Raw genomic sequence first — 27,622 nt, forward strand, 5'->3', positions numbered from 1 at the left:
AGGCACTAGCTCAATGGCCCCTTTTTGGAGGACCGCTCATACCTCTTCCTGCCGAAGGGCGATATGGTTTCTGCTGAGGGTGAGGCTGCAGGGAGGGATCTTTGGAGGGGAGGTGAGAAGGTCTAGACAGTACCTGTGGCAAACCACCACTAACACCAACTTAGTCTGATGTGATTTCCTGCCAGCGGGGAAGGAAATCCTGGATTCTTCCCCCAACAGGATTTTGTGTAAATTTAGAGTGGGGGGCAATTAGGAGAGGAAGGGGAATTAAATGTTTTGAGGTGAAGGCCCCTTTGCCGGAACCTCTTTTGTCCCTGCCCTGGTTATTGTTGCCCCTCTAAGCACCCCTGGTGTACCCTTTTGCTTATGGTAGGACTAGAGTACTGCTGCTTCTGGCATGAGGGGGTATGGTCTGTGGAAGCAGCTTTAGAGCCTGCCCTGTAGTGTTGCCTTCGCAACTAGACCCTACAGTATGGAGTCTGAAGGGCACCCATGGTCTTTGCTGTGTTTTTTTCTAATATCTGATCAACCTGTGGGCTGAATAGATTTCTCCATCAAAGGGCAGGTTGAGCAGATGTTGCTGGACCTCTGGGGCTTGAGCTTAGGATACAGACCTAGGCAAGTCGTCTGATGAGTGCACTGGTATTGACTCCCAAGGATGCAGTGTCTGCACTGTCAAGGGCCCACTGGATGGTGGCATTAGAGATAGTTTCCTCCTCTGTGACTATCTCCTCCCCCTTTTCTTTAACTCACCTGTGAGATGCTTGACTAACTCTTGCATCTCGTCCCACTGAGCCCTGTCACATTGGGAAAGAAGGAGGATGGAGTAGCTATCTTCCAGTGAGTAATGATTTCTACTGCCACCATCTTACCACCAGTGCCCAGCCTTTTGCTCTCCTCATAAGGCATGGGAACGTCACCTGTGTCCGGAAAAGAAGCCCGCTTGCTTGTAGTACGAATTACAAGGGAATCTGGTGAGACATAAACCCTGATGTAGGCTGGGTCATTTGGAAAAGGCTTATAATTTTTTCAACCTGTGGTTTTACCACCCTGGCCTTTTGACAGGCTCCCTAAAGGTATCAGGGGATGCTTTTACCATGCTCTTTAACATGGGGAGGAATTATACAGTGTTTTCAGACTGTGGCAGTGTTTCCACAAGGAAATAGTCTCCCTCATGGAGGAGATGCATGTCCACTTTGTGAAAGGTGGCTGCCTGTTGGATCACCTCGTGGTGTCATCCGGGGGTGATGCCCTTACAGGATAATGATCCAGATCAGGATCCCCTAGGGGACTGATGTAGTAATCCTCCCATGGGTCATTTGTGGGCGCTGCTTCAAATGGAGCATCTAAGGGTCGGAAGGGTGGAGGCCCTCCCTTAAAGAGGATTGTTGAACACTGTCTGCATTAGCAGAAAAGTTGTTGCACGCTAGGTGTGCTGAGTGGGGCCTGGTTGTACACTCGGAAAGTTATCAATAACTTGTAATGACATTCTGTAAATGTCTGCTACTCTTAGGCGGTGACCAAGAAGTGCATAATATTTTAATACTTGGTTTGGGCATGTAAACTTCTGAAGTTGGCAACTTATGTTAGTAAAAGTTGTTGACTGACAAACTAAAGTGATACAATAATTACAGGACACAGAAGCCAAATCACACAGAGAAAGGAAATGACAGGGGAGGGTACATGAAATAACAGGAAGGCTCCATATATGAAGACTGGAAATGTCAATACGGCGGAGATGGAGTAGCGGAAATATCAGACACCACAGAAACATGAAGGGAAACTGATAAAGAAGCTATGGGCACAAGACTATGGAAAGTGCGGGAAACAGAAGCAACTGGAGAAATTACAAGAAGAAAATGAAAACGTGCAACGGAGCAGAATGAAAAAGAGCAGAGATTAACAGTAATAGCAAAGACAGTAAAACAAAAAAAAGCCAGATACTGAAAGTAAGGAGCACTGCTTGGCAAGACACATCACAGAAACAGGTGACAAACAGAGGTCTCAGAAAATAAGGGAAAGGTAAAGATGAGAAAATAATGACATATAAAATAGATGCTTGTGCAGCTAAGTATAATGAGATAGTCATGTAACCCAGCACATTGGAGGCTACTTCTAAATGACCACCAGCCATAGAAAAATAGCTGACAAAGAAGTGAAATTGTTTCACTTTCTCAATTAAAGTGCCATAACCCTGCATTTAACCATCTTCCTTAATAGCCCCCTTTCACTTCATGCATCAAAGTCCCCATTACCTGGAGGTTGTTGAGTGGTTCCATCTTCATGACAGGTCCCAGAGTATTAAGAGGGAGTGAAATATCAATGCTCTGGTTTGGCATTAATGGGGTGTGGATTGCGAGTGGAGTGCTGGGGATAACGCCAAAGCTGAATGGAGGGAAAAGAGAGAGAAAGATTATGATATGTATTAGCAAAACCTACCTAAAGAAACAAGGATGTGATTCCGAACACTAGCAATGCAACCTCCCCAAAACGTAAGATGACCGGCTCGTATTGCACAGGACTACTTTAGTCACATAAAGCAACACAACTTAATTTGATATTGTCATATGCCTGACTAGGAGCACACAACAGAGAAGTTCAAGATGTACCCAAAAATGATGGATAGCAGAGTATAACCATCCCCAGGCTTGTCGCGCTCCACCGACAAAAGAGAAAACACTATCTCAAGACTGAAAACGAAACTCAGACTCAAAACCATTTAAGCTTGTGGCTTCTTTGTTCAACACATTAAAATGTTGGCCACTGAGTGTCAGTTATTACTGCTATTTACAAAAGAGGAGAAAGATCCATGGTAAACCGAACTAAAACCGACTGCTAATTTCCACTGGTTATAGACAAAAGCACCATTGTGCTGCTCTTGCCATCCATGCATGCAATATTTAGAAATTGACAATCCCAATGACTATTCAATGGTAGATACTAAGCATAAACATCACCAAGCAGACAGGGCTAGGAAAGTTCGAGTTGAGCATAGATAAACAAGTTACTCACCTTCACTAGAGCTCTTTCTAGTGGCTATTCTAACAACTGAATTTTCACCTATGCAAGCGACCAGGCTGGATCCAAACAACTCTTTGCAATGGCTTCTATGTGCCAGCAGGTGGTGTAATTAGGTTCTGTTGTGACCCTGTCCCACCCCCAGACATGACAACACAGTGCCGCATAGAAGTGCTAGCCCTGCATATTGTCGTCAGTTTATTCAATGACATTTCCCACACACTCAGCGGCAGAGTGTGACTCAGAAAATTGAGAATACTGGGTGCGAGTGTGTGTTTTAGTTAACTGGGTACATAATTCCTTCTGAAAGTCGTCTTCGCATAACAGGGAGAACAGTGGACAGTGAGGAATCTGCGGTTAGAGTATCCACCAGAAAGAACGTTTTCCACGAATTCCTCCCCCTGCCATTTAATACCAAAGCAATTCGCCTTACAGAGGAGGATCGAAGGAGTGGGCTCTATGTCTAGTATCCACTTTTCTATTCTGTTGGACTGCGCGGGAAGGGATCCAGCTCAATGTTTATCTCCGCAATCTTTTAATAAAAATCAGAAGATGGTGCCTCTTGTTCCTTCTGTAAAATTCTGGACTTCTAGTTAAATAAACTAAAGAGGAGATATGGCCAGAATGGAGGCATCATTGCCTGCTGTTACAACACATGCAGAGAGCAGTTGATGCTGCTGCCCTTGAATAGTTAAGTAGTTGAGAAAATACCTTTTGGACTCCATTGATCTGCTCACAGTAAGAACTGAGTAATTTATATTCACATCTCCAGTGTCTCTGGGGGATTGCAGAGCTGACCGTTTTAATCTCAGTATCAATATGGGCAGAGAGGAAAATTGGTACTACGTTGCCTAGGCATGGAGCTTAGGACAGCTTTTATGGACTGCAGAATGTTGTCCTTAAAAGACCGCCTATGTGTTCTGGAAAATCAGGTTTGACTGTTAACAGAAAGAACTCACATGTTTGAGTGGCAGCAGCCAGAGTTAGGAATCAGAGGTCAAGTTCAAAAGCATTGGTCAGGATTTGCCATCCAACAGGGCTAGAGATTTCTCTTTAGCTGGGCATACGCAGACCAGTGGGTGCAAGGCCGTTTTAGCCAGATCCTAACTTACAAGCGATTTATGTATTTTATTTTGTGATTTTCTATAGCCTATTGCCACTCTGAAGCATTACCACAGTCAAGTTTCAATACCATCAGTGTGTTCAGCAGATTTGAGTTGAGCAAGTATCAGAATAGTTTTAAGATGTGGTACTGTGAATAATAGCTGCAATTGTTATTTTGGTCAGAACTCCAGCCATCAGGGGTTGGTGGTTATATGGCCATATCTGCTTCTGCAGGCTAAACTCGGCAACCCCAGTAAAGAAGTGATCTCAATGTCCTCACCGAAATTTGAATATGTTCCTTTGAGAGCGGTTCGGTCTCCTTTTAGATTTATGACAGTTCATTTATAGCAGTTAATATTGCTAGCACTTTTTCACAATTCACTTGGTATCACCATACCCGGGACAGCTACTAGTCCTCTGGCTGTGAGCCAATGAATCTCTGCGGTCCCCTAGTCAGATTCCTCAGGTCGAGCATGGTGAAGAACTAATAGGAGCACTAGCCATAAAACGCTGTTGCAGCAACCCCGCCAAAAGTTTCCTCCTTATGACCCACTACAACAGGGCTTCGACAGAGTGGCACAGTGATTATTCTACTGGGCACATCCGGTTATACTCACACAACTGTGAGAGTGTGTTTGTGAGACAGCACGTGTGAGCATGTCTGTGTGTGTGTTTAAGAGAGTGAGAAAGTGAGCGTGTGTCAGCGAAGGACATGCACTCACTAGAGATAGGAAGAGTGGGCATGAGAGAATGAATGAGTGAGAGAATGACTGAGTGTAACTAAGTGTTACTGTGTGTGACGCTGAGTGAATGAGATTTAGTAAGTCTTAGCGAGTCGAAGAAAGAGCGAGTCACAGTGAGAATGAGTGAGAGTCAAAATAAGTGAGGATGAATAAGTGAAACTGAGTGAGTGATTATGAGTGAATTGGAATGAGTGGGGCTGAGTGAATCAGGGAGAATGAGAGTCAGAGAAAGATTTAATGAGACAGAATGTGAGTAAGTGAGAATGGGCAGGACTGAGTGGGTCAGAGTGAGAATGAGTGAGATTGCGTTAGTCAGAGTAAGTAAAAGTGAGTGCCAGTGCGAATGAAATTAAGCTACTAAAACCTGTATCACGGAGGCTTCATGCATTTTGCTTTGCTCTGATCTGTATTTAATAAGTCATTAAGGAAATATGGTTAGGCCTGAATAAACGGCTATATTGTGAACCAAGTGTTGGCTAGGTCGATTCAATTTGATGCTTTTTGGATGTGATCAACATTTGTTACATTTTAAAGATGAATACCGGAGACACCATGGGCTAAGAAAAGTATACTTGAAAGACTTTGACTGATTTGAAGAACAAAATAAATCTTAATTTTCAACTGGAATACTGAGATTGTGCGGAATGGTTAGGATATTTTTTTCTCAGAAATGATTACGAGTATCTTTAAAAGTGGTTTTATGAGAAAATGTTCAATACTGCGTGTGGTTTGGTCTGAATGTGCTGAGAGACCAATTAAAAGCTAGACTGCCCCGAGTAGTTGAAGGGCTGCAGCCCAGGTCATAGTTGAGGTCTGCGTACTCTAAGGTCCGCTCTCCGTTTCTTTGATTCAGCTACTCGCCAACTTATAGTCCAAGCAACCATTCTTTCAAGACTGGACTATGCAAACTCTTTGCTGCTGGGGGCTAATAAAGCTGAGCTCAACCGTCTCCAGCGCACTCAAAATTCCGCAGCGCGCACCATTCTTGGCCTGTCTAGATCATGCTCTGGAAGAGGAGCCATTCGTCGCCTCCACTGGCTCCCAATTTCCAAAAGAATTGAATATAAATCCCTTTGTCTCACCTTTAAAATCCTCAAACTCTCCGCTCCCGAGATCTTGTCTGATCTTATCAATCCCTATACCCCTAGGCGCACTCTGCGCTCATCCGAATTGATGCTGGCTGCTGTCCCCAGAGTCAAGAGATCCAGAGCTGGAGGCAAATCTTTTCGTCTCTTGGCACCTAAGCTCTGGAACTCCCTGCCTTTGTCAATCCGTACTATGGACTGTTTGACCACATTCCGTAAAGCCATCAAGACCTACCTTTTCCCTGTGGCTTGATCTCCTCCTTCCTTCCCTCTGGATTTCTGTGCTTAGCGCCGGGACGCCCCTTCGATGGGGCAGCTGTGCGCTTTATAAAAATGCGTAACATAACATAACATAACTAGACTATACACTCCAAATTCAGGTGTTTTTTACGGCAGTTGAGAAGTTAAAATTCGATTGGCAGATATGTGTTAACTTGACTCTGTATCTATGTGAAATCTGACAACTTGGCATATAGGTGAAGACTTCTGGCAAATAAAAATAAATACAATATTTCTCGCAAATTTCATTTCTGTGGGAGAACTGCCCAGGCTTTGTGGGTTCTCTCTCAAGCAAAAACTGCCCATCGTAGGATTTTTCACCTTTCTATTTAAAACGTCACCAAAAACGTAAAGCCCTACATTTTTAATAAGAAAAATCCCCTCCATCTGAGGGAAGCAGATGTTGCACACATACTTAAACTATTAACTGGCTATGACTGTAGCCCATTGTAGAATTATCTGGAAAAACACTGGGCTTAATCCCAAATGCAATATTATTTTACTCTACAATCTGATATTATTTCCAGGCACAAATAGGAAAGTAAAAGAAGTGCGAGTAATGGTAACGATATTGGCTTCTCCTTTCACTGTTAAGGGAATCCAACTGTTGATTGTATATGTTTAATCCTAGTGCATGTACTGAATCCTGTAAAAGTAATAATGAACACGCACTGCTCTGTAGTACAACCCTAGCCATACAATATGAATGAGTCAAAATGCCCACCGGCGATTCCACGCTATCCTATGGTGTTTGTTCCAAATCGTTTCCAGTCCTTTCAATAGGATCTTTTGGATCACATTTTTTTCAACTTTCCCAAGTCTACAAAACACAGAGTTTACAGGGCCAGATCTTGGTAAAACCAATTGCTGCCGGTCGCCATTTCCAAGAGGACTCTTTAAAGACCTCAGTCTGATCTCTATCACATCAGGTTTCAAGGTGGCCTGATGGGAGTATTTTCAGCAGTACCTCGATTAGCTCTGTGGCGGAAGGATCTGTTTTTATAGACACGGATCCTACAGAACATTTCTTTGAAGCTCTATATCTGGTGTGACAGAAGACGTCCTGCCAGTGGAAGCACTACTTCTTACCAAACATTGTTCAATTGGCGGTACAAAAATGGTTTACTTTTTGCATAACTTGAAGATACTAAATATGTTTATTCTGTTCTTTAGAAACAGCCCACTTCAGTTTCCAGCTCTGTCCTTCCGTGGGACTTCACGGCTTGTTACTGTTTACAACCCACAGACAAATATCACCGATCACTAGTGGGGAAGTTTACTAATAAGTATTACAGCTCTTGCACAGTCAAACTTAGTTATCTTTCAATAGCTTGGAACACCACCAGATTTAGCAATACTGCACGAAAAAGAGATTTAAGATATGGTATACCGAAGTGATGAGCTCTACAAAAGCAGAGGTTAAGCCAAACAGCAAGAGGAATAGGCACCTCCACCACAGTCACAAACATGGATGAGGAGACTGACTGCTGCGGCCTCACCCCTGCACCTCAAGGACACATAAATCAGCTTCCAAAGTTTATGAGGGTGGGTAGCAGCATAAGCCAACAGCTGCTGACTGGCTTTCAGATCAGACACAGAGAGCTCGGGGTCACTGAGCATTATTTAAAAATAAATGCTACTAAAACATTCAGAATTGAACTATTTAAAAAAAAAGAAAAAAGTTGTGGCGATTTCTGCCTGCTGATAAGGGATTTCACTCTTGGTATTAGCTCCTCGGCCTGGTCTCCCTAACTGAAGGAATCCTGGGTGAAGCAGTCTGCAGTGGCAGATGTCCTGCGGCCATTCTCAGCTCAGTGAAATGAGAATTTAGAGAGAATAAGGACGAAGCGGACACCTGGGCCAGCTGCCCGTAAAGCTATTTTGAGAAGTGTCAGTTAGGAAGGTAGGCTAAACTGCAAGAGATGTAGAAAAGCAACTGGCACAACAAGCAGTGAGAATACTCACACATGCTAGCGCTCAGCTCTCCGAGGATCAGAGTGAAACAGATCACTGACAAACAGAAGGAAACGGACCATAAACCCAAGAAGAAGCTCGTGTGCACTGAATGATCAGCAGAATCTCCCCCTGCAGCACTTACTGTGATGGAGGGAGCACAAATGGGGAGATAGCCATAGCGACTGACCGAGCAGGAAAGTGGTGCACACATTCTCAACGCTGCTATGTATGTTTTACTACTGCAGTGATTTTCTGCTGGTTATGTGACTGGAAAGTTACTGTGGACCTGAGGGGCGATTATTTGATTTTCTTAGTCTCTGCTCCTTACAGCACATTCCTACAATTCTTCTGAAGAGGGAGGGTGTTCGAGGTAACAAACCTTTCTATCAGTCTCTCCTTGGCTCCATTATGCTTCATCACACTGATGAAATAAGTGATGGAGTCTGTAAGCACCAGGGGAATACTGCCACACTGTGATGGAGGACATTCTTTTTAAGTGGGAAGGCCAACAAACTCTTTGGAACTAGATAGCCCGATGATGGACTTCCATGGACTTCCTACAGAACTTGGGGTTTACAATCAACATTGATAAGTCTGGCTTGACTCAAAGGTCGTTCATGACTTTCCCAGGTGTTCAGGTTGGCAATACCAAGACATCCCAGATCCAGATCCAGATCATGAACATCAGAAGAAGCTGAAGGTGGCTCTGATACCCTTCGCATATCAGCACGGCAGGTGGGCCTTTCTGCATTGTGGATTCATGTGGGTTTCTAGGGGAAACTACATTACTGGGCCTCTCCAAAGATTAAAGGCTGCCCATCTGAAGAATGGCTTTACCTGTATTGACCATACAACCTTAATGCAGGAGGCCATAAGAGAGATCCAACAGTGGCATGATTGTGTGGAGGTCTGGAATGACAGGGCAATTTTTGACGCAACTCCAGATTTTGTCAGAATCTGAGGCAAGTTCTCTAGGTTGGAGAGTAGACTGTGGAAATGTTGCGACAGGTGGAGGGCAGTCAGAAGATGAACTGAACCTTCACATCAATTTCCTGGAATTTCAACCGGCTCCTTCAAAGTCAAGTGTTTGATGGCACAATGTACAAATTGCTGGCAGAGCTAGTTAAAGAATGTTGGCATTACTGGCAGGACAACTAGATTTTAAAGAGGGTGTGGATATGTGCAAGGGAAGCAGAATTCAATCAAGGACCGAAACTCCCAGTTTCTTTAGGAGTCCAGCAACTAGTACTCTGATAGGGTGATGTTCAAGTGGTTTGTGGACAAATGAAATTAATAGGAGGTGGACCTGTTCATCAAGGAGGTAAAACACACTGGTTCCAATTTTTTCCAGCTAGAGGCCTGATCCAAAAGTATCACAGTGAACACATTTATACAGAACAAGCAAGCACAAACAAATATGCCTTTCACCGTGTGTTGTGATAAAACAAAAGAGGGGACAGAAGGCTAACAATCATAGTTACGCTGCTATATAAAGGTCTCAAGTGTGGTTTCCAATTCTTCTGGACTTTCTCTGGGATTCGCCAATCTCTCTACCCTGGTTCCCAGTGATTCTGACCTATCCTCTTGGTCAGCCACACCTTCAGCTACTAGAAGGGCTCCTTATGTTTGAAGGGATGGAACAATTAACCAGAGAGAATTATATATTCTAGGCTTTTATTCCTCAAACATGAAGCCACAAAGAGTGCCAAATGATGTAGATTGGCCTACGGCCCTTAGTCTAGACCGGAGAGACTAGTGCATGTCTAAAGCAGTGCTAGGTGAGTTCACTGGATAACAGCTAAGACTCGCATTGATACTGATGGCCAGGTCTTCGGCATATTCAATGAGGAGTGCCTTGACCGCTAAGGCTTTTTTACTTTATGGAAGTGGTGGACATGGCTTTTATGATAGTGAGAAAGCTTTAAAGGAGCTAAATCCTTGCCTCCAGTCCTGACATAGAATTGCCCCCAAAAAACAATACTTTGTAGAGGCCATAAAGAAAAATTTAGATTATATTAACCCCTTCGATGCTCATGACGGAACGGTTCCGTCATGAGCATCGGTTGAGCTGTGCTCATGACGGAACCGCTCCGTCATGAGCACAGCCCCCGGGGGAAGCGCTGGCGCTCCCCCCCTGGGGCATCGATCGTGCCCCCACAGAGGGGGATGGCAGCGGAAGAGTTTCCGCTGCCACCCCCGAGCCCCCCCACGCTTCCCCATGACGTCAGCGCGCACAGCGCGCGCCGGCGTCATCAGGAAGCGTTGGACGCGCTGGAATCCATTTCTTCCAGCGCGTCCAAGGGGGTAGAGGTAGGTTTTCTTGTCCGGTGGGGGCCGCGGCGGTGAAATTTGTAGTATTGAGACATCGAGGGAGAGGAAAGAGTATTTCCTCTCCCCTGATGTCTCAATACAGGGCATTCCTGCTCCACGATCGTGCACAGCGTCGCGATCGTGGAGCAGGGATGCCCCACTAGACACCAGGGATGTTTTTTTCTTTATTTGGGAAGCGACCCCTTGGGCAAGGGTCGCTTCCTAGGCGGCCAAATTATTTTGAAGACTTTTCTGCCCCCCCCTGGGGGCAGATCGATCGTCTTTCTGCCCGTTTCTGCCCCCAGGGGGGGCAGAAAAGCCCACTAGACACCAGGAATGTCTTTTATGTTATGTTGGAAGCGACCCCTTGGGCAAGGGTCGCTTCCTTCGGGGGCAAAATAATTCGAAGACTTTTCTGCCCCCCCTGGGGGCAGATCGGTCTTCTTTCTGCCCCCAGGGGGGGCAGAAAAGCCCACTAGACACCAGGGATGTCTTTTTATTTATGTAGGAAGCGACCCCTTGGGCAAGGGTCGCTTCCTAGGGGTGCCACATTATTCGAAGACTTTTCTGCCCCCCCTGGGGGCAGATCGGTCCTCTTCCTGGCCGTGTCTGCCCCCAGGGGGGGCAGAAAAGCCCACTAGTCACCAGGGAAGTCTTTTAGGAAGCGACCCCTTGGGCAAGGGTCGCTTCCTAGGCGGGCATTATAATTTGAAGACTTTTCTGCCCCCCCTGGGGGCAGATCGGTCGTCTTTCTGCCCGTTTCTGCTCCCAGGGGTGGGGGGCAGAAAAGCCCATTAGACACCAGGGATTTCTTTTTCTTTATGTAGGAAGCGACCCCTTGGGCAAGGGACGCTTCCTTTGCGGCCTAATTATTTAGAAGACTTTTCTGCCCCCCCTGGGGGCAGATCAGTCGTCGTTCTGTCCGTTTCTGCTCCCAGGGGAGGGGGCAGAAAAGGCCACTAGACACCAGGGATGTCTTCTTTTTTATTTAGGAAGCGACCCCTTGGCAAAAACTGTTTGCATTTGTGCTCGATGTGTATTTTCTTGTCTTGTGATTAATTTGTTTTTTTTTTCTTATTTCTAGTTGGATATCGTTGGTTTTTGCTGTGTCACTGCAAAGTAGGTTCTGGTGAGTGTAGCGGTCTCTTGTAATTGAATTCTATAGTTTTTGAGTACATTGATCATTGTGATAAAGGTACACATTTCGTTACTTACTTGGTTTGCACATTGTTGGTTGTTGTTGACTTGTTTGTGCAGTCTTCAATCTTAGTAAGTATAATGGCTAGCCGCAGGATGACTGCTCAGCAGGTTGTTGGTTTGCTGTTTGAGTCTTCCTCTGATATTGGTTCAGACGGACTCTGCATCTGAGGGAGAGGAGGCAGGGGACGATTCTGGCAGTGAGTTGTCTCTCCGTATGGAGTCATCGGATGATGAAGATACTCTTAGTGCGGATGAAGTGCCTGTGTTAGAGGCAGAGACTGATGTGCCGATAGTGCGGCAAGAGGCATCTGTGCTGCAGCCTGGGGCTGCAAGGCTTCCCGTTGGTGTAGTGCGGCAAGAGGCATCTGGGCTGCAGGCTGGGGCTGCAAGGCTTCCCTTTGAAAGTGATGACCTCTGGGTTGTCCCTGGCATGGTGCAGCCGGCATTGCCAGAGTTTACTGGTGTTCCAGGGTCTAGAGTGAATACTGAAAACTTTTTGCCGGTCAATTTTTTTCAGTTGTTTATGGACGATGTGTTTTTTGCAGAGATTGTTGAGCAGACTAATTTGTATGCCGAACAGTTTTTGAGGGACAACAGTGCCAGTCTTAAGCCATACTCTAGAGCTGCCCGGTGGACTCCCACAAATGTTGAAGAGATGAAGAAGTTCTTGGGTTTAACTTTTTTGATGGGCTTGCTAAGGAAGCCATCAATGTCTTCATATTGGTCTAGCAGTCCCTTGATGGCAACGTCTATTTTTCCGGCAGTCATGACTCGTGACAGGTATTTGCTTCTGCTTCGGATGATGCATTTTGTTGATAATGGTTTAGCGTTGCCACGAGATCACCCTGACTGTGACCGTCTTTTTAAGATTAGGCCTGTCCTTGATCACTTTGTTGATCGATTTTCTGAGATTTATGCCCCTGGGAAAGAAATTGCAGTGGATGAGTCTTTGGTGTTGTTCAAGGGCCGCTTGGTTTTTAGGCAATACATTCCTAGTAAGAGGGCACGCTATGGAATAAAGCTTTATATGCTGTGTGACAGTAGGACTGGATATGTCTCTAATTTCAGGGTGTACACCGGTAAGGAATCTAGGTTTAACCTCCCTGGTTGTCCGTCCACTTTTGGAGTGACTGAGAAAATTGTTTGGGAACTTGGAAGAGGATTTTTTAACAAAGGCCACCATTTATATGTAGATAACTTCTACACTGGTGTGCGGTTGTTCAGGGAATTGGCCAAAGTGGACACTCTTGCTTGTGGCACAATCCGCTCTAACCGTAAAGGTTTCCCGAAAGAACTTGTTTGTCAAAAGCTTGTGCGGGGACAGTGCAGTGCGTTGCGTTGCCAGGAGCTTCTTGCTGTGAAGTTTACAGACAGGAGAGATGTCTACATGCTGACTACCATCCATGATGAAAGCACTGCACCTGTGACTGTTTGGGGTCAGGTCGCTGAAGCGCGCAAACCTGTGTGCATTTTAGACTATAATAGGCACATGGGTGGTGTTGACAGAGTAGATCAGAGGTTGGAACCTTACACTGCTCTTCGTAAGGCTTACATTTGGTACAAGAAGTTGGCCATCCATCTTTTCCACTTGGCCCACTTACGTTTTGGGCCATTGCCTGCCGCGGGTACTTGGGCCTCCCACACAAGTGAGGCACCATTTTTACCGGGAGACCTGGGGGAACGCTGGGTGGTGGTAAATTTGTGTGAGCACTGTGATGCCACTACTTTCCCACCCCAAAATGTGTGAAAAAAGTGATTTTTTCAGCAAAAATTGAGGTTTGCAGGGGATTCTGGGTAAGGAAACGTTGGGGGATCCACGCAAGCCATACCTCCCTGGAAGCCGCCGGGTGTCTAGTTTTCAGAAATGCGTGGGTTTGGTAGGTTTCCCTAGATGGCCGCCGAGCACCGGGCCAAAAACCAAAGTGACCCCCCTTGCAAAACCAGGTGGTTTTGCGATAGGCCATTTTGATGTCGCCTCACTACGTTTTGGGCCCTTGCCTGCCGCAGGTACTTGGGCCTCCCACACAAGTGAGGCACCATTTTTACCGGGAGACCTGGGGGAACGCTGGGTGGTGGTAAATTTGTGTGAGCCCGGTGATGCCACTACTTTCCCACCCCAAAATGTGTGAAAAAAGTGATTTTTTCAGCAAAAATTGAGGTTTGCAGGGGATTCTGGGTAAGGAAACGTTGGGGGATCCACGCAAGCCATACCTCCCTGGAAGCCGCCGGGTGTCTAGTTTTCATAAATGTCTGGGTTTGGTAGATTTCCCTAGGTGCCGGCAGGGCTAGAGTTCAAAAACTACAGCTAGTCACTTAGCCAAAAAAGGGTCATTTTTCACTGCAAAATTGAGGTGTGACCACGTTGCGTTTTGCGCCGTTTCCTGTCGCGGGCACTAGGCCGACCCGCACAAGTGAGGTACCATTTTTCTTGTAGGACTTTGGGGAACGCGGGGGGGTTGAGATTTGTGGATCCACGCACATTCCAGAACTTTCCATCCCAGAAATGTGGGGAAAATGTGTTTTTTTTGTCATTTTTTTACGTTTGCAAGGGATTCTGGGTAACAGACCATGGTGGGAGGCAGTCAAGTCACCCCATCCTGGATTTCCCTGGGTGTCTAGTTTTCAAAAATGTATAGGTTTGCTAGGTTTCCCTAGGTTCTGGCAGGGCTAGGGTTCAAAAACTCCAGCTAGTCACTTTGCCAAAAAGGGGTCATTTTTCACTGCAAAATTGAGGTGTGACCACGTTGCGTTTTGCGCCGTTTCCTGTCGCGGGCACTAGGCCGACCCGCACAAGTGAGGTACGATTTTTCTCGTAGGACTTTGGGGAACGCGGGGTGGGTGGAAATTTGTGGATCCACGCAGATTCCAGAACTTTCCATCCCAGAAATGTGGGGAAAATGTGTTTTTTTTGTCATTTTTTTTTACGTTTGCAAGGGATTCTGGGTAACAGACCATGGTGGGAGGCAGTCAAGTCACCCCATCCTGGATTCCCCTGGGTGTCTAGTTTTCAAAAATGTATAGGTTTGCTAGGTTTCCCTAGGTTCCGGCAGGGCTAGGGTTAAAAAACTACAGCTAGACTCTTCGCAAAAAAAGTGTAAATTTTCAGTGTGAAAATGTGGTGTGTTCAGCTTAGGTTTTGAGCCACTTCCTGTCGTGGGCACTATGCCTACCCACACAAGTGAGGTACCATTTTTATCGGGAGACTTAGGGTAGTTCAGATTTGTAAAGCAACTGTTATTACCTATTGATTTTGGATGCATTTCTCCCTTCCAAATGAAAGACATTGTGTAAAAAAAAAGTCATTTTGAAAAATGACCAATAATTGTCATGCAAGTATGAGTATTCCCAATTTCGAAAATGTGCAAATATGCACTGTTTCTAAACTCTGTAGTTTGTTCCCATTTCAGAAATACATAGGTGTCTTTCATACCGATTTTTCCATGTATACATTTTCCCACAATAATTGCTATAGACCCGGAACAAAAAAAAAAAACATTACAAAATGCTGCTCAGTTTTTTACTCTGGGTTCGTTGGGCTCTTGGTGAACCTACAAGTCCTATATATCCCCACAACCAGGAAGGTCCAGTGGATGTAACGGTACATTGCTTTCTAAGAGATGTGATAATTAGAAGAAGTTACAGGTGAAAACGTTGACTCAAAAGGCTGCTTTTTTCAACTAATTTTTAATTTTTCCTATATTTCACTGTTAGTTTCTATAAAGAAACCTTGATGGATCTACACAAATGACCCCTTGCTGAATTCAGAATTTTGTCTACTTTTCAAAAATGTATAGCTTTCCAGGGTCCATTATTGTTTTTGTACCCATTTCTACCATTAACTGGAAGGAGGTTGAAAGCACAAAAAATAGCAAAATGAGGGTATGTCCCAGAAAAATGCCAAAACTGTGTAAAAAATGTTGGTTTTCTGACAAAATTCTGTCATTCCCTAAAAGCTGGAGAAATGGTGATTTCAGCCCCACAAACCCTTTTTTGATACCATTTGCAGAGAAAAACCCAGAAGCTTTTATTTGCAGCCCGTTTTTCCCATTTTTCACAAAAAAAACAAAATTTTGCTGTATTTTGACTAATTTCTGGGAACCCTCTAGGAGAATCCACAAACCCTGGGTACCTTTAGAATCCCCATGATGTTGGAAGAAAAGGACGCAAATTTGGCGTGGATACCTAATGTGGTCAAAAAGTTACAGGGGCCTAAGCGCGCACTACCCCAAATAGCCCAAAAAAGGCTTAGCACAGGAGGGGAAAAGGCCTAGCAGCGAAGGGGTTAAGGATACAGGGGTGAGTACAAACCCATTCAATGATACGTTTTGACAATACTTACTTTCCTACTGCTCACTGAGTTGTAAGCCATAAACTAATGGAGTAAGTTGTGTATTGTATTTGGAATAAAATAATCGGAACTGAGACAGTTTTATGTGTCTTGAAGATTATTTTTTTGGAGAGGAGCAATGTGAGTTATTTGTTTTTCTTTGGGGTTCATGCATGAACAGGAGTGGCAGATGTATGGGAGGAGGATATACAGACTGATAGTTTTGGCATTTGATGCAAAGAAAGAAGATTACAATCTAAACATTCCTGCTGGATAGCTGGAAAATATGTTGATTCTAGCGAGTCCCCCCTCCCGCTGCCTCAAAAAGGTAGGAAAGGAAAAATAAAACTTAAAACACATTTCATCATCGTTTTATTTTTCCTTTTTTTGTCTGAGTCTTTGAGGGCGGGCCAGGGGGGTGAAAGTCACGGGGGAGGGGGTAGTGGTATGCACTGGTATCAATGCGCATGTGGGTTTGGCCGGCAGTCTCAGGGTGGCCAAACCGAAATGCGCACTGAATCAGTCTCCAGCAGGCACCAGCACCCAGTCTTACTGGGAGCGCAAATTCAGGGCGCTCACGCCAATCCGGACGTCAGGATTGGCTGCAGGGGAGTCTGGGAGCCTGTATTTGCAGTGGACTGGAGCAGAAGAGAACAATATGGATGGCTGCAGGTAAGTTTTTTTATTTTTTTTATTTATCTAGCATTTTTTTGTCTGATATAAAATGAAAGGGAAACACTTTCATGATCAGCCTTGAGGAGAATATTAAGTGTATACTAAGAGCAGCCAAAGAATCAGAAAACGGATTGTGAAGAGCTCGAATGAACTGAGTAGCAAGTGCTAAAAGTTTAGTGACACTGGGGAGTCAAGAATGTACTACTGGCCTTGAGAGGAGGCCCGCGTCCAGGGGAAAAAGGAAGGAGGAACAAATGAAGGGAAAAAGAGGGTCTTCTTAAAAGGCTGTGACAGACTGACTGCATGATCACCAGAGGAAAGTGTAAAACACATAAGGAGCGAATTCAGGTCAGACCCAGAATGACTGAAATGCTCTTCACAGTAATGTGAACTGATGCAGCCAATAAGGACTATTTTTGAAATTGTGGTGGCACATACCCAACTAATAATGAGATAAATGGTACTGTGTTTATGTTAGTAGCTTGCTTTTATGTAACACTAAATACTACATTTCTGCCATTTCTTCACGCCGTAAACGACACATGCTACCATTACCAAACATAAGGGAAGGAAGGAAGATGGAAGACCAAACCCGCCTTTCTAGCATTCAAATTCATGACCTTCAGAACACCACACTCGTCAGTGGCAAACGTTCAGCTCATTAAGCCAGCCACCAAGCATATTAAAAGTCTTCTTTCTTTAAGGCCCCTCCCTGCATGTGCAGAATAGACGCCCTGCTAGTTGAAGAGGCAAGCTGTTAAGCAGGTTAGATATTACAGCTAAGCCACAAACATCTAAAGTGTGACCTTTAATTATGTTACACTGATGCCACTTTCCAAGGCCACCAATACACCGTGGTCTAAACACACATGCACAGTAAATGCCGATGCAGGACAGGCATTATTGATGCTGAGGGTGTTTTTCTTTCATTAGATAATTAAAAAGTAAAACTTTTTGGAACACAAGTAAGAAAACAAGATACTAGGACAGAACAATAGAGAGTTTGGCAAGCTGATTTCAGTGAAGCATCAGCAGGTTTCACTACGTCCTCCGTTGAGGAAGGGGGAGCGGACGTCAAGACCTTCTCGAACCGAGACTGTAAAAGTGACTGAGCATCATTCTCTGGAAGAAGAGCTACAGCAAGGAACCCCCAACCTCGGGCTGGGCTACAAGAGCAATTGCTTCAAAAACAGCAGCGGAAAGACCCCCTTGCATCAGGTTCGCTTCAGCTGGGTCTCTCACCTGTTCTTGTTGAACTGGATAGCAAAGTCAGACATGTGCTGCAGGGCCTTGTTTGTGAAGTTCATGTCCATGTAGATGTGACCCTGCCGGTGCGAGAAGGTACCGGAGATCTCCAACCCCTTTGCTTTCACTGCAGGCAGCCAAATCTGCAAAAGAAACAGTACAATAATTTGTATCAGTGTCATGCAAGATCCTGGTAAAAGATATCAGGAAGAGAAAAAAAAGAAAAAGGAAATGACGGAGAAAGTGTGAAAAGAAAAAGTGGAAGAGAGGAAAAGAAAAAACTTAAGAGGACAGAGTGAGCAGAAAGGTAAAGAAAGTGCAAGAAAGATGGGCAAAGTGAGACAGGCCTACTTACTGGACACTGCTCAAGACATCACATAACACAGCAAAACTGACAGAAACCACTATTAAGCGAGGAAATTAGATGAACCTGCCAAAATTTCAACGGTGACGAAACAAAGAAGGAAGAGACCTTTTAATACTAATTTTGACCAAACAGTTCAAATCTTTGAAAAACAAACATATGCGGAAATGTTTAAGTTTCTGAGGTGAAACGAATGTAACAATTTTACAGAAAAACCGAAATCTGAAGATACAATGGTTAAAACCTATACCAATATTCCTCAATTTTATTCTAAAAATGATAATTCAAACTGGACCCGCGATAAGTATATATTTTCAAACAATTAATGTTTAGAAAGCAAGCCAACTGAAATAGGAAGGGTCTCTGAGCTGCTTGTACTATTGTTCCTCACCCTACGTCCGGGTCTGTCCTGATGCCAGTATATGTACCCTCACCACGCCCTCCACCCTGCTGTACACGTTTTTGCCTATAAAACCATATGCATGCTTGCCACATTTTCACTTGGGTAAAAACCTCCAATGGCCATGGCTGTGTGGCCTCCCTACAAAAAAATCCCTATTAAGCATCTGAGTCAATACTAACCGTTTGCTACATTCCAATGATAACTACAGGTGCCACCATACAGCCTTGGTTAGCCATTTCTCCTCAATTATTGATATAACCATACATTTTTTTTTATGCAAAAAAATCATCTCTGTTCCTAAAATTGATGGGAAATTTAAAAAATCCCCTTAATATGAGTGAAGCTTTTAAAGTTCTGAAATTAGCAAACAATCAAGAATTCTGCATTTTCCACACAAAAAACTGCACCAGAGACTGTAACTCACCCTTGTAATACATTAGAAATAATATACTTTTAACCAGGTTACTGAAAGAGAATGTTTCTACAGAGTACTCAAGACTTCCAATACATCAGAACTAGAGAGCCTTGTCTCAGAGGGAAAGCACTGCTAAATGCAATGACTACCAATACAACACAGAGGCCCCTGGCGAAAATATTGTTCAAGGTTAAAAATAAGTACCACCACCACAGAGAAACCCTGAAGAAGGCCAGAGGACCCTGCTGCATACCGCAGAAGGCTTTCAATGCATCAGTAGCAGATGGGCTACAACAAGCACTGAACAGGGCAACAAATTTAAAGTGAAATGGAGAGAAGCAAAGAGCCTCTTCCAAAACTGGTTATCAGACAATAGAGCACAGTCCGAGTCCCAATTCAAACACCGCTCAGATCCCCCAAAGACGCTATTTTCTCTTCTATTGGGGCCAACACATCAAAGACCAGTGCTAGTGACCCTGCAAAACAGCCATGTACTCCTCTTCATCAGGCTACAGAGATATTTCCAACTCTGCTGAAAGCTCTGACCTACCAGACAAAAGAACAAAGAAGGTTGGGACAATATTTCAAGTAATCTGGCTGTACATGTTTTGCTGCTTAAATGAATCGTCTGTAAAAGAAAAACAAAAATGTTGAGGTCATTCGAGAGCTGTGTAGAATTTTGTTTTAGAGGCCCGTACTTACAGACTTGGGAGTCACAAATCCACCAGGCGCCATCCCAATGCCGGATGAAAGCTCAAACAAGTCATTGAGGCCACTGCTAGCCACGGCTGGGGTGGGTGAAGGGGCGAAGGTCGTGGGTACAGATGATGGAATGAAGGTCTGTCCAACCTACAGAGGGAGAAAGAACTTTAGCTTAGGGTAAAAATAAACAGTAAGCACCCAGAATGCACACAAATAATGTGAGAGACGACTGTGTCAAATAAAACCACACAAGCTGCAAGGACATTGACATTAAGTAAGAAAATATATGAATCTCTAACCTAAACGAATCCCCTCTTATCCCTAGACCTAAAGTTACAAGAAGTATACACAGAGGCGCAAGGGGCTGAAGTGATACAGCGCCCTCTTCTTGTTAGTGTTGAAATGTTCAAGTGACGAGATAAACCGTGTGCCTGAGGTACCTAATGAACCTGCAGCTTCCCACTAGGAACCGGGATCTAAGCTTAGGGTCTAGCCTTCAAACTGTGATATCTCACTGTAGCCTAGCACAAAAATGGATAACATCCTATGTGTCAAACTGAAGCTGGAAAAGGGGCAATACAAGGTCAGATCTGGTGGTCAGAGGGCAAATGCAACAGTCCAGAAGCCTGTGTTTGACTTTATGGCTAAGGGTTCAAATCCAGACAGGTCTACTCAACCTTTCATCCTTCCAAGGTCTATAAAATGAGTATCACTGAAATGGGTGACATACACTCGTTATTCAGCTCCAAGATGTCCAAAGGGGTGAGGGGCTTTACGAATACACACGTTCTGTTACATCTTCAAGAGTTTTTTCCACAAAACAGAGAGTGGGGTATTCTGCAAGTGGTCAATGGAATGAACAATGGAATGAATACTATAAGGGAGACTTCATGAGAGGAATCTCTGTGAAATGAGAAAGGTGGGGGAGGCACAGGTAGCCACAGAGTATTATGGTTAAAGCCATCGATGAGTTAATCAGGAGGCAGAGCCACCAAAGCACTGAAACAGATTCTAGTCAGTTCTTTGGTGCCCAGCAGAGGAGGCCTGGCAGGGGTGGAACCTTCCCAAGTGGATAGTTCTTCTGCAAGGGCAAGGTACACGAGGAATGCCACATTCACAACTTCCATCTTGTTTTGCAATGACTTTGTTCTCATTTAGGATATCATAAGAAAAGCACAGGTGCACCCACTCATGTAATACACTTATTGAAACAAATGTCAGCATCCGCCACAGACATGCAGGAGGAACTGAAGGACTTCAGTTACTGTGACTTAATATATTTTGCATTGAGGCGGTAGTAGACTCCCGCACCCCGGGGCTTTAGTAAAAAGGTTTACACCATTCGCTATATTATCAGCTGCCCAAAGGCTTGAGATATGTGGTAGAAACAATCTACTATGGCTGTGGGAACAGTTTGGATGCACTCATTTGGAAAGCATAGGTTTGCACATGGAATGTGAAATGACATGGAGCACCTTCATGGGACTCACTGATTGGCTATAGTGTTGAGTGGGAAGGCCAGAAAACGTCCAACAGGGGCAGGATAGCACAACTTTCCAAAGAGTGCAAGGCCTTCTTTTCTCTGCATACGTATTGCTCTCTAACTTGCAAGTCAAACCAGATTGTTTCTGGCTTTGATGCTCGCCCTACTTTCAAACAGTAGAAGCCTTTTTATATTTAAATGTAGGTAGTGGTGATGTTCTTCTGGCTTCCAATTCTATTTACTAGACTGATATGAATTTGGGTATAACTGTCATACCTTTGGAGGTACACCTAGAACTGTCCAAATACATGTTCCAGGCTGTGCATGTAGCCACTGAACATCATTGCAGGAGGAAGGAACACCAGGGTATTCTGCTGGGCATCCTACATCAGGAACTTTTGACAGATTCAAGCAGCACTTTTCAGCTCTTGGTGATGACGAAAGAGGGGACCCATTCCAAGGTACCAATGCTCATTCTTTTAACCTTTTCAGTACAGCGTGATCCATGTTCCATGTCGCTGAATGGATAGTGAGGGATTAGCAAGGCTTTGTCAAAGGTGGAGAGTACCTCCTCCCTGATGTCCGTGCAGGTGCCAGCGCATGTTCTTTCAACTCTTATCATGGCTCTAAACCGAGACCGTTGAGCACGAAGCAAGAGGATATTTTTTTTTGTGTTCTTGCCGCTGCCTGGTCACATTTCTTTCCAATGGAAACAGATTTACTGGTGTTGAGGAGAAAGAACAGTCCATTTTACGGGGGGTAAGGAGGCACAGTCCTCCTAAGCTGCATCAGTTGACTGCCTGCTTCGTGTTGACTTTTAAAAAAGCCTGCTGGTCAACTTGGAACGTTTGCTATCGATCTGCCTTTATTGAGAAGAAAGAACCATCCACCTCCCCAACTGGTGGACGAATCACCTGACTTGCCTGCTCCGAGTCGGATTAGCCGACACAGCAATAACACGCAAAGTGCATCGCCGACAAGACAGCTGACAGGGGCAAGGAATACTGCCCTTTTCCAGTCACCTTGAAAGAGGGGTTTTGGGCAGTGAGTGAAGGTTTTTTGTATTTAAAAACGACACAATACAAACATGACTCTTTCAACGAGAAAGTCCTAGTTCAACTAAATTGGTAAAATCTGCAAAACCGTCCATTACCTCAGAGAATGTGGCCTAACGGCTAGGGTGGTCGACCTCAGAGCTGGGGAACCAGGCTCAAGTCTCGGCAATGACGCTCAACATACTGTGATTCTGGGCAAATCACTTAATCTCCCCGCGCCTAACAAAAATGAATGTGTCCGTCTGTAACGTAACTGGTGCTCATGTAAAGCGCTCGGATACCTTCAGGTCAAGTTCGTGCTATATAAAACTCCACACACACTTAAGATATGTTTATTTCTCAACCTCTACGGGGAACACCTCTTTGAAGAAGCTAGGGGGATGCATTTTGCTTCGATTTGTGACTTTGTGATCAAACATTTTAAAAGGGGGGTGTACAACACAAAGGTGGATTCTTCTGATGTGAATGAAAGTTCATCTAATTTTTGCCTTAATTTGTTCGTAACTGATTTTGCCTTAATTTGTTCGTAACTGATTTTATCAATCACCATCTGAATCTTTACATTAATTAGGAAAAAAACTCAAGTTTATCTTGTACTCATTTCCACAGCTTTGAATTCTGTAAGAATATATAGTAAATGGCTGTGTTTGTGGTCTGCAATGTCTCAAGTTAAATAATCCCACCTCTAATTATTGCAGAGGTTCTAATGTTGGATTTCTATCAGATGCAGTATCGCTTAATTCGCTATGCATGGCCGACACCTTTACCATCTGAATATGGGATAAAGTTCCTTGTTGAACGAGTTACTTCCAGTTAATCGTAACGTGGCAGTTCATTCGTCTTTGTTGGAAGGCATTAATTCTGAATGGTGAAAATATCTATTCCTGCGGGTCAACTGGAATGTATGTACGAGGCAATTACGACTCAGATCAGATAGTGATATTGGGTGTACTCCTGATAGTATTTTGAGGGCAAAGACAAGGCCGGTAGCTATATAATAAGGCATTTTATTAGAAATTTCATACTATTTTATAAAAACAAAAAGTTCACATATTCTTGGACAGTGGAAGTGGTTTAAATCAGGCAGGAGGCAGACTTTTAGCTGGCACCCTACTGTACAAGCCAATGCCAAAATGAAAAACATGAGCAAAGGGGAATGATTTAAATTTCATATCTGTGAGAGAGCTGGTCTTAAAGAGAGCAGTTTTAGAGGGGGTAATACGGTCTACCTAATGTATCCTGGATTGCATTCAAATCTACTGAGTAACATAATGTGGGGTACAGATCTTGTGATGTCAGGAAGACTCATCATGCACTGTCTAATATGCCTATGGGCAGTAAAATGGTAAATGATTATTTTTTGCCCTTAACTGTCCAAGCACCAACAGACCGTATATTGTATTTTGATATTCTCAGGAAGGGTAAGAAAAAGGACAAGCATTGGCCGTTAAATGAGGAAAATCTCTTCCAGATAATGAGGAGCATTCCTAGATTAAGAGACTTAGTAGCAAATTATTTAAAATAGGTGGCTTTCTTTCAGTGAATGGAAAATAAGTAACTCAAGTCAACCTATACTGAGATCTCATCTTAAAAGTAACCTTAGCAGTTAAGGAGAATTGCTTCAGGTGGGTTTAAAATTGCTCTCCCCAGACTTATTTCAATTGCCCAGAGGTAAAAGCTGTTCTTTGCCATTTTGCCAATCGGACTTTGTTCCTGAACAACTGGAGTATGATGATTTGAACGTGTAGAACCAGTATCGCTTTGTTACTCAAATAATAAGGCTATCTCTACAGTGAATGAATCAGTTTTACCCTGACCTTGGGGAGGGCAGTTGGATTTTGTGATTTTTCATATAGGGATGGGCAGTCCAACTTCCAGGGTCTCACTGTCTGGAATATTCTTGAATTTACGAGAACGTAGTGTTTCAGTAGACCTGGCTGTGGGATAGCCTAATAATTGAGGATTTCATGAGTTTTGAAAAATTAACAATTGATAGCAAGGGAGGCCTAAGTACATTGTTATCGTTAATTTTGACTTGTAGAGCGTTTAATACCTGCAGGTCTCTAAACGCTGCAAGAAGATCAGCGGTAGTTCCGGAGGGGGGTTGGGGGGGAGTGCTATGCCCGGGCTTCTGTGAATAATAGAGTCTTCAGTTTCTTCCTGAACGGAAGGAGGCAGCTTTCGGATTGAAGCCGACCAGGCAGCCTGTTCCATAGTTGTGGGATAAGGACCGAGAAGGCTCGTCCGCATTTAGTGGTGTAGTTGAACCGTGGACATTTTAGAAGGCCCTCCGTGGAGGACTTTAGGGTGCGGCAGGGGGCGTATTTCACCAGGCGTTCCTTGATATATTTGGCTGCCTGTCCATATAGGGCCTTGTGTGTAATGCAGAAGCCTTAGAATTTAGCCCTCTGCTTAATGGGAAGCCAATGCACTTGTTGCAGTAGGGGTGAGGCCCGAGTGCGCCTTGGTAGCTTGAGGATTAGCCCGGCAGCATCGTTCATCACCACCTGGAGTTTGCCCAGCAATGAGTTGGGCAGTCCAATGTAAAGTGAGTTCCCATAGTCAAGACGGGCCAAGATCAGGGCGGCCACCACTGTCCGCATGGTTGAGAAGGAGATGATGGGGGAGAGTTTCCTCAACTGCCTGAGTAAGCCCACACAAGTTCCGAACACGGTGGAGACTTGCTTGGCCAATGAGAGTTTGTTAAGCACATGCAGTAAACTCAAAATGTCCCTGGACATTGCTTTGTTTGCTTACTTTATGTTCAGATTATATACTCTGCTTACTTATTAACTGTTATATTCATCCAGATTCTCACTGCTTTGCTATTTCTTTAGAGCCTGAAGGTGGCCTCGCAATCATAAGAGAAGCTTATTTGAGTACTATCATAGTCATAACTGGCGATTTTAGGTTAAAGATAAATCAGGCTGTATTTGATTATGTTCTGGCTTGGCAACTTAATGCCTGTGCCTCCAGTGGAGATGTGAAGTCCTAGGTAAGAATGCTTGGTCTCTTCAACTACGTTTTAAAGACTTATTCACAGTAGAACAACATACTCACAGCTTAAGAGAAACAACATGAAACTTCCAGATCCCCTCAACATTCTAGATCTAGAAGTAACCACCATCAAAACGGATAATGAAGAAGTCATGAGATGACTTCCACCTACGCCCTCTTCTTTATGCTGCCACATCACTGTCCACTACGGAGTCTCGGTGCAGCGAAATATCTGGTAGATGCGCAACCTTTCTCACATTCCATGCATTACCATCAGATAATTTAATGGCATGCGACCCAACTCTACTTGCTGAGGAATTCAACATACCCTTTCTCACCTTCAGTTCCAGTTTTACATACACTCAGCCCCCCACCCCACCCCACCTCGAACTCAACGCATCCAGTTGCATCACGATTTGGACCATTTCTCTGATATTTGCTTCTGTTAGTAACAATACTAAGTTACATTTTCTTTAAAATCCCTTACATGCATCAACTTTTACAGTGTCTCTCCTGTCACCACACTGGCAGTAGAGCGGTATGCCCATTCTCATTTCCTTGCCACAGTCCTACTGTTCTCAGCACCATACAATGCCAAATGCACACTATCCTTCAAAACACTATCCCATCTCTCAATCAATCCATTACCTTGTGGGTAAAACACAGACATCCCTGAATGACGGATGAGAAGTATTCCCAAAAATTACCTTCACTTCCCTTCATTTTTTTTTTTTATACTAACTGCACCCTGTTATATGTTGCCACCTCTGCAGCTTCGCCCTCTCAGGTAAACAATTCCTCTAAAAACTCAATACCTATCCTGGTCTCAATATGTGACACACATTTTATCACTGGCCACCTTGAATAATAATTTATCACAAGCAAAGTGTAGGTTGAATCACTACAAAAGATGTGGAAGAGTCCAGTGATGTCCAAAGTGATCTTTCTCGGAACACCCGATCTCTACACTTCTTTCATATGACTAGGATCTGGTTTCTGCAACTTGCCACTCCATACACATGGAATGCACTGCTTCACCTTCTCCTGGCCACCAAAAATCTGCTATGATTATACTTTCCATTGTACTCGTTCCTTTATGTCCTTCATTGGCCATATCCAAAATCTCAGATCTCAAAAACCCACCAACAGCTCCCTCCGTTTTAAAATACTATCCTGACAAGATAATTCCACCTCCACATTTTATAGCCCAGCATGTCGCTCAACATCTCTTTCCTTGGCCACCTACCCTCCAGATATTGAACAACATTCTTCATCACCATAGCCTCAAGAAAATGATCATTGCACTGTGATACACTACACACTTCACTGTGGTCTCAGTAACTGCAACAACCACATACTGTTCCATGATAAGCAATCAGCAGTTACGTTTTCAATTCGAGGCATGTATTGGACATCAAAATCATACTAATGGGAAAAGACACTTAGCAAGGCAGGGAGTTGCTTTACCAGCCCCTCTAGTGGTAAAAAGACCTAATAAATGGTTATAATCTGTCTCCATCTTAAATGTTTTGCCCCACAAATTACCTAGACTATGCCTACCTTAAGGCCCTTGATGCATAAGCTACCACAGTCCCCCAATATTCCTTGATCTACGACAAGACTGCTCCTAATCCATAACTACTTGCATCTGCGTCACACCCTTCACATCACATAAAACTAGCATCTTTATTCATCAACATTCTCATGCAACTTGTCTTGTTAGCGAAGTTGGTAGCAAACTTAGGATAAAGTTCAGCAAGATCTAAGACTGAACACAACCGTTCCTTGTTTTGTCAGCTGGGAGCTGTCCTGATCTGATTACTTCAACAAGGGATGAATTTGGTCTGCGATGACCCAGACAGTCCATCCATACAATCTAATCTTGCATTTTTCGTTTTTAATCCTCAGGCCACTCTTTTCTTCTTAAATGTGTCTAAAACGTACACCAAAGTGTCATCATGCTCTTCCTTCTATTGTTATGAATATTATGTTTTTCTCTTCTGGGTATCCCCATTTTAGGATATACACGTTAATCATTTAGATGGTAGTGTGTGTGATAAATATAGAATGCACATTTGTTTTATATCATTTTTCTTTGCAATGTCATAATCAGTCTGCTCGGATATAGTCACAGTATTTAATCTGAGCTGACTCTTCTGCTTTATATGATTCTTATTGAGTCGTGAAGAAAGTTTCCTAGCAATCTACTAACTACATGTCTGGCTAATTATTGTTGTTCAAAGAACACAGTGTTGCAGAAT

The 27,622-nt window shown here is 44.0% G+C and overlaps 1 protein-coding gene across 2 annotated transcripts in view; it reads right to left on the reverse strand.

The window, feature by feature from the left end:
* The window catches only part of AP2B1 (adaptor related protein complex 2 subunit beta 1), a 575,856-nt gene that overhangs the window by 82,015 nt on the left and 466,219 nt on the right, over positions 1-27,622 (reverse strand). For both annotated transcript variants that reach the window (XM_085649631.1, XM_085649630.1), the window contains 3 exons: positions 19,827-19,973; positions 17,940-18,085; positions 2,256-2,385 (listed from right to left, as the gene is read on the reverse strand). In XM_085649631.1, coding sequence (XP_085505757.1) covers positions 2,256-2,385; positions 17,940-18,085; positions 19,827-19,973 — 423 coding nt within the window. The remainder of the gene's footprint in view (positions 1-2,255; positions 2,386-17,939; positions 18,086-19,826; positions 19,974-27,622) is intronic.

This window comes from Triturus cristatus, chromosome 3_2 (assembly GCF_964204655.1).
Source record: "Triturus cristatus chromosome 3_2, aTriCri1.1, whole genome shotgun sequence".
NCBI lineage: Eukaryota > Metazoa > Chordata > Amphibia > Caudata > Salamandridae > Triturus > Triturus cristatus.